We start from the raw sequence: 16,640 nt of genomic DNA, 5'->3' as shown, positions 1-16,640 counted from the left end.
TCATGTGTCTAGGCAAGTGATTTATCACCTTTTCTGGGACAAGAAAGGTGAGCAGAAGGGAGTTTACAGTCACATACTGAGAAGACCTCAGTTTTTAGGGAGAAGTGGGTCAGGTGGGTCAGACATCTGGGTGCCAGGCCCAAGTCCTATATCAACTTCCATTCAAATCTCAGACTTAAAAGAATCTAAATAAAAACAACAGCAGTTACCAACAGAGTGATTTCTGTTAATTTTCCAGGAGCAATGCAAAAAGGAGTCAGTTAATATAAATATAATTTATTTTCTTTGTTTCCAGATCACCAGATTAAAAATTGATCGAAACCCTTTTGCTAAAGGATTCAGAGATTCTGGAAGAAACAGGTAAGAATAATTGGGAAAGACATTTCTTTTCTTCATGACGTCATCCACTCCTCCCTCTTCCCCCATGCTCCATTGGTGGCTTTTGGCTCCTGCTTTTGGGGGATCACTTGCACACTATGCCTCTGTGCTGACTCAGGCAAAGAGAGATGGATAGCTGATCTGAGAATCAAAAAGCTGTTCCCAAAAGGTTGAGTTTTCCGGTTTTTGTTAACACTCTGTACATGACCAGATCAGATCCCTCATGGTGTTTTTCTCCCTACATCATGCTTGGTAATCCAGTCACTTAAATTAAATTTTATGGTGATTTATTGCCACGAAACGATTGCTCCTTTTTCTGCTAAGTACTCTAGGTGGCTACAGCACATACAGTGATAACCTCATTTACTTTGTATTATCAAACAAGGACTTGTGGACAAATAAGAATTATCAGAAGATGATCACCTTTAAGATTAGCTAACAACTGTTAAAAAAATTAGCCTTTTCTCTTAAGGAATATTCCCCAAATATATTAGATGCTGCCTGCCTTAGTAAAGATAGTTTCTAGAATGCAACCTTTCCTGATGCTCTAGCATTAGGATTAGGCTGTCATGGAGGGAAACTCTTAGGACCCGCTGACGTTTGCGGGACTGTTTGCTCTTGTTGTAAGTGGTCTTAATGACTGTGGCATTTTTCTGGTTAATTCTGCTTCTCTCTAAATCCTTTATTTCCCACCGTTCCTATATAAAATTAAAATCTGTTATCCCTAGAGCTAGGGGAGAATGGAAGTTGCTAGGAAACACAGATCTATCAAAGGTTATTCAGCCAGAAAACTCACTTCATATAAACCCTACAGAAACCACAAATGTGACACGTGTGTCTTGTAAAGTGTGTAGGCTTTGCAATAACTATTTACGTTAGCGTTCAGACCTTTCCCTCACTTGGGGCATTTCTTTACATCTGAATGACACAGACTGTCAGGAGTTCCCTTTGCTTTCTTCTCCGCAAGAGTTTTCAGATAAACTATCTCGTATTATATTTAGGATAACTTCATGAATGGTGTAGCACATTCTATTAGAACCCAGATTTATGCTAAAGATCATCGGTAGTGATCATTTCCTTTACAAAATTATTTACGGAAACACTTTTTAAAAAAAGATTTATTTATTTATTTGAAGAAGGGAGAGGGAATACAGGGAAGGGCAGAAAGAGGGAGAGAGAAATTTTAGCAGACTCCTCACTGAGCTCAGAGCCCGCCGTAGGGCTCAGTCTTACCACCCTGAGATCATGACCTGAGCCAAAACCAAGGGTCAAGTGCTTAACTGACTGCATGAGCCAGGACCCCCCAAAAGCACTGCTTTTTTTTAAAAAAAATATTTGTTTTTTAAATTCCACTATAGTTAGCATACAGTGTTGTATTATTTTCAGGTATACAATATCACGATTCAACAATTCTATATATTACTCAGCACTCATCATGAGAAGTGTACCCTTCACCCCCTGTAGAAGCACTTCTTAATGAAACTCTTATTGTATATTTAAAATACATTTAAATTGCTATCCAATTTTATTTACCTCAGAATTTCTTAAGATTATGTCTATTGAGTAAAGTAAAATTCACTTCAACTTCTAGTTTGAAAACTTCAGGCCACAGGCTTTCCTGTTCAGTGAAGACCTTTGTCTTCCAAATGTAGCCAATGAGGAATGCATACTTATTCCTTACATTTGAGACTGGCCTCTTCCTGCCTGCTAGCTTATATTCCTTGTTCAGGTCATAGAACTTGCCTGTGAAAGGTGTCCTGTTGCTTCCTTTTCAGGGCTCTGCATTCTGTTCTTACTAAGGACCTTGCTGGTGATGGTGTGGTCAGAATAGAAGCTGGCCTTTCATAAAGAAGCTGCTAGGGAGTTTAAGATCATTAGCTTGAGTCTGTGGGTGGATTGCCGGGGTTCTGTGAGTTCCCGGATAATATAAAGAAAATTGAGTGTGGATGAGCAGGTGTACATTTTCTGGGGAGAGGTCTATAGCTTTCTCCAAGTTTTTGAAAATTTCCATGACCAAGTGTTAAGAATTTCTGCCCTAGACACCACGAGGGGTCAACCCTAATGACTTTAGTTATTCAACTACTTTCTCTTTCTTTCCTCCTGTATCCCCAGTGACACTTAGTATTTGTTTATTTTCTTCTTGGAACTCTAAAGATTATTTTGATTTTTTTCTTTGCTTTTTTTCTTCTACTGGAGTCCTTGTTTTTCAGAGGTGTGACCTAGAACAGAAAATTGGAATAGATAGGCTGTACTGACCAGCATCAGTGCTCTGCTCTAGAACTGGAACCATGCTTTAGTCTGGTGATTTAGACCATGTAGCTTGAAGCATTTGCCTCTGGTTAGGAAGTTGCAATGACTTCTTGGTGCAAGTCCCAGGGTCCTCCTGTTCCCTCACTGGGCTAGAAGGGACCTTCTCATCATTTAGCCCTGGCTTGGGTCTGCTTTGGGGCTGGTGAATATCTTCCTGCTCAGGACAGACAATTATTTCTCCTGCCTCGTGGGCTACTCTTCTTTGTAAGGAATCCATGAAAGCACAACTCTGGATACTCATTAGCCCATTTCAGTGCCTTATTTATTTATTTTTCCGGTAACATGTTGATTCTTTGTGATGTATGCCCCATTTAAAGCTTCAGGCTACTTAAGTAATTACCGAAATTATCTGTGATTGAACACTTACTGTGTTCCAGACCTTTCACTTAGGTTTTTTTTTTTTTCCCAATTTTTAAAATGACCCATATTTTACGAACGAAGGAACTGAGGCTCAGAGAGCTTAATCAGCCTCTGTAGGGTCACACAGCAAAGCTGGAGCGCAGAGTAACTTCTGGGTTCCCGACTTCAAAGCCTGTGAACTTCGTGTTCTATCATGCTAACAGTTTCAACTCAACGTATTTTATCTCCAACAGATATGGAAACTAGAACTCTTCCTCTGAAAACACTTCGTTTACTTAAAGGTACTACTCAAGGACCCAGAACCTTCTTTTTTCTAAATAAAACAATCTGTATATTCTCCACCTGCCTTTGCAGCCATCCTCATTGCTTTATCATCTACTTGCTATACCTCTGTCAACAAGGGATTCCCTAGTAGAGGACAGAAGTCAGGCTGAACTTCCCTAGCAGGAGAAACTGTGACATAATGGCCTTGAAGTCCCTTGTCTCATGAGAGGGCAAAGGTGAATCATTGAATGTAGAAGTAATTTTTGTCCTCCAGCAGTCTGGGAATATAGACTCATGGAGGCCCTTGTCTTCTGTCTTTAAAAAATTTCAAAATGACCTGATAATCAGACTTGAAATCTCACTCCCTGGCTGCAGGGTCTGATGAGGGCAAGAACCATTAATGTCATTTTGCAGATGGGAATGACTGATGGATGAGGATATAGGGGATTTTTTGTAAATCTTCTAGGATCTTGTGGTTCTTTGCCAACACCAGAATCCAGTTCCTTACCTTCCAACCAGTGCCTCACCTATTGCCCTTCTTGTGTTACCAGAGTTCTTATAAGTCTATGATCATCCCCATGCATTTTAGACATCAAATGACTCATAGCAATGGGCATGGTTTGATGAGTTGCATATAAATGTACCCAAAACATACGGATTACATTTCCTTTCAAAACACATGGGCTTAAAAATTAGGGCGGGGGGAGTTCTTGGCCAATGTTTTTTGGTTATGCAGAACACAAAACATTTGTGGAATACTTTGGAGTTACAGAATTTGCCAAACCTCAAACCAAAACATGTTTAGGTTTGTCGATCTTAATCTATCCCAGTGTGATCCAAAGGCTCAGGGAGGGAGGGGTGTGGAGGGAAGATGGGGAGGACACAGCATCCTCTGCACTCTCTTCCCTGCCTCTCCTGAGTCTCTCCCACCCTTCCAGCCTCTCCTTGTGGAGTCTTCTGATTGGGGCTGGCAGGCAACAGCAGTGTCTTGGGCAAAGAGAAGAACTCGAGGGAGCTGGGCTGAAGATCCTTTGTCCATGTAAAGAGATATCTGTGGAGAATACTCCTGGCTTCTAGCCTTCTCGCTTTCTCCATTCCCTCACCAGGCACCAGAGTGACCCCTCTGATTATGGAGTCTGGGAGAAGGACTCTTGAGGTCCTGCTTTCCTGAACACAGCATACATTCTAGCACATTCTAGTACATTCTAGTACATTCCTGCACACAGCGTACATTGCCCTGTGTGGCAAGTTCCACAGAGGAGGCCTGCTGTTGTGGGGGGCTAGCTTGCTTCAGGGGAGTCCTGACCCACTCATTCAGCTTCCACATCTGTGCCATAGTGTCCACACACCTTTATCAGCAACGAAACTGGTATTTCGGTCTCTGTGGCTTCAGGCTCCTACATCCTTCTCGGACTTTATTTTGAGTTCAGATGAGGACAGGAGGGGACATTCACTGGGCCTTTCAGAACCGCCACAGAATCCCCAGTGAGTCCAGAGTGTTAGCCCTGTGGTGTCACTGTCCCCAGAGCTTGTCACGGCCCTCCCTGCTTTCTTAGGAAGTGCCATTCACACACTTCAGTGTAAGGAGGTTGCCACTCTTTAAACACACTTAGGGAGTGGTTGCTTTGCCTTCCCATATAATTGTGTCCCTGATTAGAAGTCTTTACCAGAAGTGTGTGTTCATGTTGAGGGGAGGAGTGGTAGACAGCTGGCCCTTTTGGATGGAGACATTGTTAGATTTTGCTTCCAGGGATTGATTGTCTCTGCAGTGGAAGGGCAATTGTGTTTAATTCCAAATTGTCCCTCCTTCTAGATTTCTCAGAAATCATGTGGCTCAATTCTGGCTTTGGGTAGAGTCAGGCATGTTTACCCATCAGCAGGCCTAGCTCCAGGGCACAATATCCAGAGTGACATCTGGGACATTTCTCCTTCCCAAAGGAGACAGTAGCCACTTGCTATTCCTAGGGAAAACAGATCCCCTCAGCTTGATGAATTGATGTCTTGGGATCTGTGTTCCTGGGCTCTGCCCGCTGCTAGAATGTACATTCCTTGAAAACTGGGACTGTACCTTTTTTAGGTTTCTGATCTTAGATTATTTCCTGCAGTGCCAGGTACACAGAGTAAAATGATAATTGTTTACTTAGTTACAAAACGGCAAACAGAGTTGATGAGTGACAGAGAAATTAAAAACTAGGAACTTGGGAGTGAGAAAACCTTACCCCAAGCAACAGCGAATCAGGTGTAGCAACAGCAGGGGGCTAGTTTTAGACATCAACTAAAAAGGGAAGAAAGAGTGAATCTATAAATAGGCTTAGTTTGAAGACTAAGGGCAATTTTGATTCAAATCTGGGAGGGACTGATGCTGTAGACACTGATTTAGCCTGTCCTAGAGTAGACATGCACACCCTTGAAGCCAACAGAGCCGTGTCTGAACAGTGGGGATGTGTTTATACTGCCTGGAGAAAAGGAGGACTCCCAGCAAGTTTCAAAGTCTGGGAGCTTCAGGAAAGAAGGGGTCCCAGAGGGTGAGCCCAAACAGAGAGAGGTTTAGTTGAGAAAGGTCGCTCAATGGTGAACGGAAAGGGAAAATTATATCTTTATAGATGGACACCCCAGCGGGTAGCACATTCCAAAGAGAAGACAAAGGTCATGGAGCTGAAGAGAAGCAGGAGTGTTTGCATTGAGTCCCATGGTCAAGAAGCAGCCTCAGGAGGTCCCTCTGTCTGCATGCTTGGCGAGCACACTGTGCTCAGCTAGAGGGACCATCACAACCGCAAAGACTGTGCACTGTAAAGGGATAGCCAGAGGAGCAGAAGGAAAGAAGACACTGTGGGTCTCTCAGTCCGCATCTAACGTGAAAGACTTGTCTCTGTTGGGAGTGGCTGCCAAGATTTTACAGAAGGTTCAAGTCGGCTTGGGAAATTTTATGTAATTCCCAGGGACTTCTCCAAAGCAAACATATACATAAAAAGGAGAGGATTAAAATTATGATCTGTCTGGGGAGTAAAGGTTCTACGAACTTGTTTTAAAAGAGTGCCATGGAGTGCGTGACTCTGGGTTCTCTCTGTACCCTTCATCTTGTCTTTGACCTTGGCCTTACCCTTCCTCCCAGACTCCATTGCTTCTAAGGCAACCGCAAGGGGGATTGTCCCATGTGACATGGTTTCCTCCAGATACTCCTAGCTGGCATGGTGCCCTAGAAGCCGCTGCCGTTGGTTCCACAACAGGCCCCGGTAGAGTGGCTCTTCTGCAGTGTAGGGAACTGGTACAACTCTCTAGTAGGGGATCTTTTTCTCTATGGAGGCCACCCTCGGAGGCTTAACCATGACTCAGATCCCAGCATTTCGGAGCTGACAGCAAGGAGCCGGTGTCAGGCCCTGAATCATGGGGTAGCTGGTTCACATGGAAACTGGCTTTAATAGGTTGCCTGTCACTGAGAAAACAAGAGGGCCTGCAGGAGGCAATGTGTGAGCTAATTCTCTGCCAGCCCTGCTGTTTGCTGGGAACGTGGCTGGCAGCAGTCCTCCTTGGTACCTGGTGTCCCTTTACATGGTGCGCCGGAGAGGGATCTAAAAATGGAGCCATTAATTGCATTACGGGAATAGATTTGCTTGTTGGAGGAGGATGCTGAACGGGGCTGATACTTAACCCAAAGGAAGGCATCTCCGCTGATGGGGAGGAAAATCTTTGGGAGGAAAGGATTTTCCTGGGACCCCCTCTTAAATGGCTGCTGTGCCAAGGCCATGTTCATAGAATGAAGATCCACTTCCTTGGACACAGACAGGGTACCCTATCAAGGCGCAGCTTCTTCTCTCAAAACCCTGCATGGAATCAGAGTGCCTCCAGTTAATGGAAGTGAGAAGGAAGGAAGAGGGAGAGTCCGCTAGATCCCAGCCCCAGGGTCAGGTCATCTGTGCTTAGATCTGAAAGAAACCGTTTTTCTTGGTGAGCTGGGGAAGAAGTATGCAGTGTGGGTCTCAGTTAAAGTCTGTTAGAAGGGTTCTCTGTTAGAACCAAGGGTCTCAAATCTTGTCCACCCCCTTACCTACCTACTAAGCTGAACATATAAAATTACTACATTTGTGGGCCCAAGAGGTGAAATATCAGCAATTTCATACATTTCAACCTTGTATGTTTATTTCTAGGAATTCAAATCCCAAGTGTTCAATAATAATAGTAGTAATAAGCATTTCACACGCAGCCCAGGTTGTCCCTTTTTTGTCTCCGAGCTGACTGGTATTGTTACAGTGTTTCCCATTTTAGGGATGGTAAAACTGAGTAGGGCAAGATACTAGCTTTCACAATTTGCCAGTCCAGCCAATGGCAGCATCCAGAGGGTGATGTCCCTTTCCCTCAGCGAGGCACAGCTTGCCAGTCTTCAGACAGCCCTACCCTCACCCCTGTCCGGGTCCCCTTTGCTTCTGAAGCCTCATGTAGCAAGCTGAAAGCCAGGGAGCGGACCCCCTGCCTTCTTTCAAACCAGCACTACTTCCAAGGGTCTCCCTCACTTTCAATTATTATGTTTTTATTTGTTCTCCCTCGGGCCACTGACTATATTTTTCTAGCCAATCTCATCCTGCTCGTTCCCAGGAATCCTACTAACCCCTGTAGGTTTTGCCTACTCTTGTGTTATCCCTGGCACGGGGGCCACTGAGCTGAGCAAAAGTAAGTCATCCATGTCGAGCTTCCTCTCAGGAACCATGGCATCTATAGCTCAAGGTAGCTGGCCTTGTCCTAGACTCCGGTGATAGCCTTCCTGCCAGATTCCCCCTCTCCTTCCAGGCCGTGGCTGTTTATCATGTCCCCTGGCTTACGGTCTTCCAGCCGGTTCTTGACATTTTTCTCTGCCTTGTTATTTCTTCTTCCTCCTCCGTCACGAACCTTTTCCACCATTGTCCTCTTGGCTGTGTGGGTTTGCCAGGGAAAAGTTGGCAGTTGTTTTATTATCTATGGCACTTGCCCAGGGATGGTGTCATCTAACAGAGTGACGTCTTTTTAATGGCTAACAGATTGGAGCTTGAAGTATCTGCAAGATAATGAGGCCTACCGGGGCCAAAGGGACACGTTTTTGGTTCTCTGAGGAGAGAATGAGACACGGAATTGGGTAACATGAGGGTCCCTCCACATTCAGTCTGGAGCCAGAGGCCTGACCCAGGTTTGGATTCCTGGGAAGTAAGAATGTTTTCTCCTGCTACAGGTCACAGCCTGAGGAGCTGGTGGTGGCATTTCTTTTGCTTGGGGGTAGAGCAGTGGTCCTTGAGCTTTCATTATGTTTTTTTCCTCTTTGATATATTTTATCTTTAATCAATCTGTATTTATTATAATAATTAGGAGGGAGCAGTGTTATCTCTGTTTTAGAGGCAGGGAGACTTGGGCATGAGGTGGTGATACGGCCTGGCCGAGATGACACAGGGGATCAGCAGGATGGCACTGTGAATCCAGGCAGTCCATCTCTGGAGCTCCTGATCTTCTTCACCACTAAGCTCATCTGCCCCTCGTGTGATTTCATGTTTCCCAATTCAAGTCAGACCACTCCAGTCAAACGTGAAGAAACTTAATCTCTTAGCCTGCCTTGTGTTGTCAGCGATTTTTCTCCAGGCAATGAAAACTCCTTAGGGACTGCCATTGCTTCCTGTTCAGACTCCATGTGGGGACAGGGTTCCCAAGTTGGGAATCACTGGGTGAGGAACAATTTCGACTCAGCCCCAAGCATCTGTCCATTGGACACCTGTTCTTCCAAACCACTGTGACAGCCAATTCATCATGTAGATATACTTACTGTACCATCTAAAGCCAAGTTTTGAATGATGGCTCCCCCCTCCCCCCACAATTTTTAGACCTCTTTTGGGAGGTCTTTTAGATTATTCCTGGAACACCAGTCTGTAGAAGCCAGTTCCAGATCCAGAGGAGAAGAAAGATGGGGAAGGGTTCACCTCACCTCGGTGGGTGAAAGACAGTCTAAGAAAAAGGATTAGGAACTTGAGATATAGTAATTAGGTCTGAAAGAACAGTATATTCTGGTTCTGTATCTTTTCAAGTGCTGAAACAGGAAGAGAAAGGAAAGAAGAGCAGAGGTACAGGACCGCCCATGGGATAAAATCCAGACCCCAATAAATATCTCTGGTATCCACCCCACCATCTCCTCTTGCACCTGGAGCTGCGGCCGCCCTAAACTATTTTCAGTTCCCAGAACGTGCCTTCTCTTCCATACCCCCACGTCTTTGTATATACTGTGAACTCTCCTGGGAAAGTTCTTTCTGCCTTTTGTCTGCGTGGAAAACTGCTGAGTACCCTTTAATACTCAGCTGAAATAACTGGTCTTTAGGGAGCATTTCTGGAACTTTCCAGGTGGAGGAAGAACTTCTTGCTCAGTGCTTCGTGGTCTCTTCCATGTATCTTCGGTGTAACATTCATCACACTGTTGTGTGATCAGTCATTTACATGCTGTTCTCTTTGTACTGAACAGAATACTACTGAATTGGGGTAAAGACCCTATGTCTTTTTTGTCTCTGTATCTCCTGGACCTAGCACATTTATTGGCTGAAAGTATTCTTTATGATTTCAAAACCCCATCTCTGTAGCCCTTGACTGTCTTCTATTAACAGATGACCAATGGCCTTATCAATGTTCCTTTTGTTACCAGAATCACTGGCCAACAGCTTGGGGAAGAGTTAAAAGTCAGAACTACAGAGAAAATAAATCGAAGAAACATAAAAAGCAACCCTCTATCATCGCAACACAAATAAAACACAGAAAGTATGCAGCAGAGTGCTGTCTAATAGGTTCATGAAGATAGTCATAATTGTTATTATTATCATCAAATATTTGCTGAACTTTTTTTTTTTTTTAATAAGAAATTTGGAAGAACAATTCTTTACAGTCTGGCTGTTTTTCCAAATCAGTTCATCTTGAGGCATCATCAATTTGCAAAAGAGATCTTTGGCTTGTTTCCTCTCCTTCCTTGTCTCCCTCCTCTTCAGCATGTTCTGTTGGTTTGGCCAGTGAGCAGACTGAAAAGTCTACAGAGAAGAGGCTTGGGAATCAGAGGGGTGATTCCAGCCAAAGGACTGAACAAAGAGGGTTTGGATATGGCCTCTGTTGTCACTGGAGCAAACAGGGAAAAGTAAGCAAGAGGGGAGACACTTGCCAATATGATCATCTCTGATTGGAAACCTCAGACATTGGGTCTCTGGTGTGCAACAGACCCGGAGAGGCCCACCATGTGGAACACGTTAATGACGTGAGGTTACCTAAGCTTGCTTTTTAAAAATCTGTTTTGGACAATGAATTCACTTTTAAGAACCTTATGATAAAATTTTACAAAGCTAGGGTAGAATGATGATGAATAAGTAAGCAATGTATTCCTCATAATAAACTTTGAATAGACATCCAAGTGGCTCAAGATGTTAATGGGTAGTTGGCAGAGACTCTTACAAGAGAAGATGAGGGTAGAAATGAATCCCCCGAGGGGGATTCAAACTGTTGTAGGTCAGAAATTCCGTGACCGGAACAGAAGAAACCAAAGGAAAACTGAAACCCCTCTGAGACCTGAGTCAAGAAAGGCACAAGCAACTATAGGAACAATTCCCAAGTCTCCAGTACTAAAAGATTTCTTTTGTCTGCACAGTCTTGATTTTACATCAAGTTGTTTTCCTAAGTTTTAGGCTGGCTAAAATTCATGAGATAATGGTGCAGTAGTAGGACATGGGGTGAAAATTGACTCCTTTGCTTATTCATTCAATGCATACAAATTGAGATCTGACCGTACAACAGTCGTCACCCTAAGCACTGGGACACACAGAAGCGGGATCCAAAGTAGACACACAAGTGACGAAGAAAGCTGGATTATCTAATTCTTAGCTTGCCACCTCACGTCACCAAATCCTGATATCTAGCACTAGTACTTTCTAACAATCACATCTATTTGATGAAGCTTAATGGAGTTTGAGGACAAATAAGATGTGGCATAGAGTGAACAAATAGGATTAATTTTTCTAAAAAGAGATATGCTTTGAATAGGTAAGTAGATTCAGGAAGTATCTGGGATAAATCTATGAAAGATGGATCTACAGCAAAGCGTGGTGGGGGATGGGTGGGTGATCTCAGTCATTATTTTTCAGTAATTGCAGCCCCTCCCCCACAACTCCACCACTAAAATGAACCTTCTGACAGAGCCCTGGACTGGAGGGAGCGTAGCTGTGTCCATATGTGATAGCTTATACATTACATTCTTAACTGCTAAGGAAAGTCTTCCTGATGAGAATGTGGAAAGTATCTGGCACTTGTCACCATTTACTCACTGGTAATGGAACCAGAGAGTACAAGTTTTGTCAGAGATTTCAGCCCAAGATCAGAACTTTCTAACGTCTATTAGAAAACTGAATGTTTTCCTTGGGAAATACCCCAGCAGAGGCTGGGTAACCATTCAAGATGGCATCCCAGGAATTGGAAGTAGGTAATACCTAAGAACTTTCCCAATTTTTAAATCTATGATTCTACAACTCAGTCTTTCAGTTGGATTTTAGATTTGGATAGATGGGTAAATGGTCACTATCCTATATAGTATTGATGGCCTAAATAAAATTATGAATAACTTTGCCACAGGCTTTTTGCCTATTATGAAAATGAAATCAAAGTTTTTCTATTTCTTGAGTAAATACGATATGGGCAGTATATCAGTGTGTAATTGTTTCTTCACAGTCATCTGTCACTTTCTTGTGAAATGAGAAGGGACTGTTCTTCGTCCTTGAGTTAATGTTTTGTCCCTCATGGGCAAATGCTCCTGGGAAGAATGAGATAGGAGGTGAAACAACAAAGACCTTACCATTTGCAGTGAGCCTCCCATGCCATTAAAGGGAATCCTAAGATGTTCTGGTGGGTGGCCAACATTCCAGAACAAGGCGGTGAGATCCATGCCTGGCCTATCTCTTTCTTACAATCATCAAAGCTCAGCATGGCTTTATCTGCCTATCCTCTTATTATTCTAAACTCCCTAATTGCTTGGACTCTTTCTCTCCATAAATAGTTCCATGTACTGTATTCAGCATTAATGTAGGTGACTATGTGGACATGTCTTCTATTCCTACTTTTAACAGATTAACAGCTAATAAACACCATGCAACACCCTCTCTTCTCAACCTCTTCTAAAAATACAGAGTTTGATTTGCCAACATTGGTGTATTTAAAGCCTCCAAGATTCCAGGGAAGACTTTAGAAAGTTAACTGTGCAAGTAAAGCCTGTTCAGAGAGGAAATTTTCCAACATGAAGAGCCAATCAGTATATCAGCAGCTCATCTGAGAAGAACCTCAAGGGATCTTCTAGTCATTTATAAGGAGAGGATAGTTGTTCTCACTTAAAAATAAAGCTTCTCACTTTATTCTTGGTCTGCAGGACTGAAGAGAACTCTGGAAATGTATTACCTAGGGAGGAAGACAGGCAGCATAAGTTTCATCTCAAGAGGGAACATTTGTCTTTTGCAGAAAGGGATGCCATGTTACTTTCTAGAAACTTTGCAGTGAAAGGACAGTGCTACCTACTCTTTTCCATCTTCCTTGTGCATAATCCCTGTACTTCTGCTCCCTCCACTTAGATGAACGTGAAGCAGTTCGTTTTAAAGAAAAGTCAGTAATAAGAAGCTTTAATGAAGTTAAAAGTTCAGAGCTTTTTTTTTTTTCCCAATTTATTTATTTTCAGAAAAACAGTATTCATTATTTTTTCACCACACCCAGTGCTCCATGCAAGCTGTGCCCTCTATAATACCCACCACCTGGTACCCCAACCTCCCACCCCCCACTTCAAACCCCTCAGACTGTTTTTCAGAGTCCAGAGCTTTAAATGAAACCCAACCAGTACTTTTTTGAGGATATGGGATATCAGCAAGTATATGACCAAGATCACTTGGATAGTTCTATTGAAGGGATGTCCATCAGCACCTCATATATATGGTAGAGAATTTATTGAAGAGTAAAGTAGGCAGTGTGTGCATATTTTAATTAATGGAGCCTCCAGTATCAGTGAAACAGAAGCCTTAATGTAGTTGGAAAATACTGGATGTTTCCTGAGGTCTGATGGTCTCAAGTATGTGATCCTCAAAGATCAGCTTGATTATTAGACTTTATAGAACACAGGATCAGTATTTGCAGAAACGTATTGGCCCTTTTCTCTGAGGTATAATTTCTGGGACCAAACCCCTTCTTTGCCTTCAGGTGGGAATTTTTTGTTGAGACAGAAACTCAAGTGTGTTTGCTTGCTTGCTTTTCCTTTCGTTGCTATTACCCTGCTTGTCTCTGTTCATTTAAGCGATTTGATGGTTCTGTGGACTCCACATACTGACTGGTAGGGGTGACTCGGGGCAGGCTGTGTCCGTGCACTGCAGTAATGATGAAACATCGTCCTGTGCTTGAGAAACCGTCAGTGCCTATCTGGGCTCAGCTCTGGTCATGATGGTATTAGTGACCTTGACCTTTAACAATTGTTTTTTTCCATGAAGACCGGACCTCCTTTGAAGAAAACCCCAAGCAAAATTCCATCCTGGTTATGACTTGCTTGCGTATAATCTGAATTGGGTTAATTTCTTCTTCCTTATGCATTTCAGTGTCATCTGTTCCTTGTGCTCTTCTAGACTAATTTCCTCGGCGGAGTGGGGGGGCGCGGTGAAATCTTTCAGTGCCTATGTACATACCACCTGTCAGACAAACCACTGCAGGATCTTTAAAAAGTCAGTGCATTTCTTGGCATGAATTACAACCTCCTTTGTTGGCTTTTCTCTCTGCAGAACCGGACTGGAAGCCATCATGGAGACTTACGCATTCTGGAGACCCCCCGTGCGCACACTCACCTTTGAGGATTTCACCACCATGCAAAAGCAGCAAGGTAAGGCCCGAGGCCATGGCCTCTTCTTAGTGATAGTGTTGGGGAGAGAGTGGGAGCAGAACTGAATACAGCACATCTGGACCCAAGCCAAGCCATGGGTCACACCGGTTCTTCTAGAATGAAGAGTACTTAGTAGCCTTGTAAATAACCAAAGCATAACTACTTGTGCAAAGAAGCCAGCTCCAGATGCAGAGTTCTCTCCCTTTTCTGAAAAGCAAGGTTATGTTCATGTTTACAATGGGGGTGAAATGATTATTTCTGTGCCTAAGAGGCAGAGGTGTTATGACATTTGGGAGATCTGGGCCTTCATCTTCATATAACCCTTGGTATTCAAAGATGTTTAATAATAATTTCGTATATATGCCTCATTGCAGCCTTATCAGTTTCCTTATTCTGGTTTTGTAGAGGAGAAAAAGCTCAGTCCTCAGTCCAAACAATAGGAAGGAACGGCTTAAATCTGACAGTGAGGAGGCGATCGCTGCAAGCCCATCTGAAACTTGCAACTTATGCTCCCTCCTTTTCTGCTGAACACCTGGAAAGGCATGACACCTGTCTCAAGTTGATGTGCTGGGTGAACTTTTGCCTTGCACTGTTCTGTGCTTTTTCTCCAGTTTCTCCCTTCTCTGGTAGCTCAGGTTGGGAAGCCAGTGATTTTAGCAAAGATGACTCCTGGGCTGACCTCAACTCTTTTCCTCAGTCGGTGGCTCTTCCCATGGCACCTTCACCTCAGGAAGCTTCCCAGAGTGTCAGACACTTTATGAATCTCTCTCTCTCTAACCTCCTTCCACCCCAAAGTGACATCAGTCAAAATTACAGAGCTTACTCTGTTCTGTCACAGGGCTGCCATTAATGGAACCCTAAGTTTTGAAATTGTTGGCTGTGTCATATGGGAAACCTTTCTAGGGCTTGAAGAACTAGGACTTAAAGATTATATTACATTCTTCTCCCAGAGGAGCTTCTAGCAGTTTGCACGCTAAATTAGGTTTTGTAACCTAAATTATTGAAGTCTCTCAGGTTTTAAGATGAAGAAGGTGATTAAAAGGATAGGAGTTGGGGGCAGACCCCTTAGGTGAGGCTCTTATCCCCACTCCTTCCCAGCTTTGTGACCTTGGCCAAGTTCCCAGTTTTTTCTGACACTTAGTTTTCTCATCTGCAGAATGGAAAAATATGATAGAATTCTTGTGAGGATTAAACGAGACAGTGCATTTAAAATGGAGTAGGCCCTCACTATGCGCTAGCAATCGTCATCATCACCATCATCATCATCACCACCCCCTATGGTCCCTGTGCATGGAGACCTGGGAGGAAGTTCCCTCAGGGATGAGAAATACTGCCTTTCTGATGATTAACTATTTAAAGCCTAAACCTCATCATAGGGATCTGATCAGATAAGTAATGCAGAATTTCCATCTGTTTTTTGTTTTGTTTTGTTTTAAATGGAGGCAAAAAGGAAGCTTTCTTTCTCATATGAAGCAACTTTCTCATAATTCTGTGAGAGAAGCAGGGTCAGTACATATTCAGGGTGCTGCTCTTGCTCTAAGGCCCTCATGGGCCCTGAGAGGCAGAGGTGTTATGACATTTGGGAGATCTGGGCCTTCATCTTTGATGGCCACGAACTCCCTCTATAACCTTGGGCAAGTTACTTTTAGCGAGTCTGTTTCCTCACCTACCAAAGAAGGGTAACTTTTTGTTGAGGTCATTTATATAAACATGCTTCATAAGTGAAAATGGGTCATTTCCACACAAAGACACTTACTTGATCTGGTGTATTTCTGAGGTGGCTTCTTGTTTCTCTGCCTTGCTTTACTCATTGACTGCCCAAACTGGCTAAGCGAGAATTTCTATCATGAAGGCCAGTGTGAGAAGGCTGGCAGGGATATGGCAAGTTCCTGAGAGCAGGCATTGATGGTGACATTATGTTCACTGCTGTACTCTTGAGAACTATCACAGGGCCTGGCAGCCTGGAAGGACCTAATGAAAGGAGGTCACTTGGCACCATGGCTCAGGTGGGCAAGCTCACTGATACACTGGCCTGGAGCACAACCATCTGGGATGTTGTTTGGATAAGGATGTGGAGTGATGATTGGGGTTGACAGTCTGCATTTCACCAGCCTGTAGGGTGGTTGGGCAAGTATTGACCCTTGGGAAACTGTGGCTTAAGAGAAACTGAGCTTTCTTTCTAAGATTTTTTATTTCTTTTCTTGTATTTTTTATATTATTTTTTATTTTTATTTTTAATTTTTAAAAAGACTATTTATTTATTTATTTATTTATTTATTTATTTATTTATTTAGAGAGCTCATGAGCCAGGGGAGGGGCAGAGAGAGAGGGACAGGGAGAGGCAGACTTCCTGTTGAGAGAGGATCCTAATGAGGGGCTTGACCCCAGGACCCTGGGATCATGACCTGAGCTGAAGGCAGATGCTTAACTGACTGAGCCACCCAGGAACCCCTAT

General features: G+C 43.4%; 1 protein-coding gene across 3 annotated transcripts in view; it reads left to right on the top strand.

The window, feature by feature from the left end:
- TBX15 (T-box transcription factor 15) overlaps positions 1-16,640 on the top strand; it is a 104,094-nt gene that overhangs the window by 75,404 nt on the left and 12,050 nt on the right. For all 3 annotated transcript variants that reach the window (XM_044239013.1, XM_044239014.1, XM_044239015.1), the window contains exons 6-7: positions 296-360; positions 14,088-14,185. In XM_044239013.1, coding sequence (XP_044094948.1) covers positions 296-360; positions 14,088-14,185 — 163 coding nt within the window. The remainder of the gene's footprint in view (positions 1-295; positions 361-14,087; positions 14,186-16,640) is intronic.

This window comes from Neovison vison, chromosome 2 (assembly GCF_020171115.1).
Source record: "Neovison vison isolate M4711 chromosome 2, ASM_NN_V1, whole genome shotgun sequence".
NCBI classification, from domain to species: Eukaryota; Metazoa; Chordata; class Mammalia; order Carnivora; family Mustelidae; genus Neogale; species Neogale vison.
Note: the sequence above shows the minus strand (reverse complement) of the source record. Positions and strands in the feature narration are given on the sequence as shown.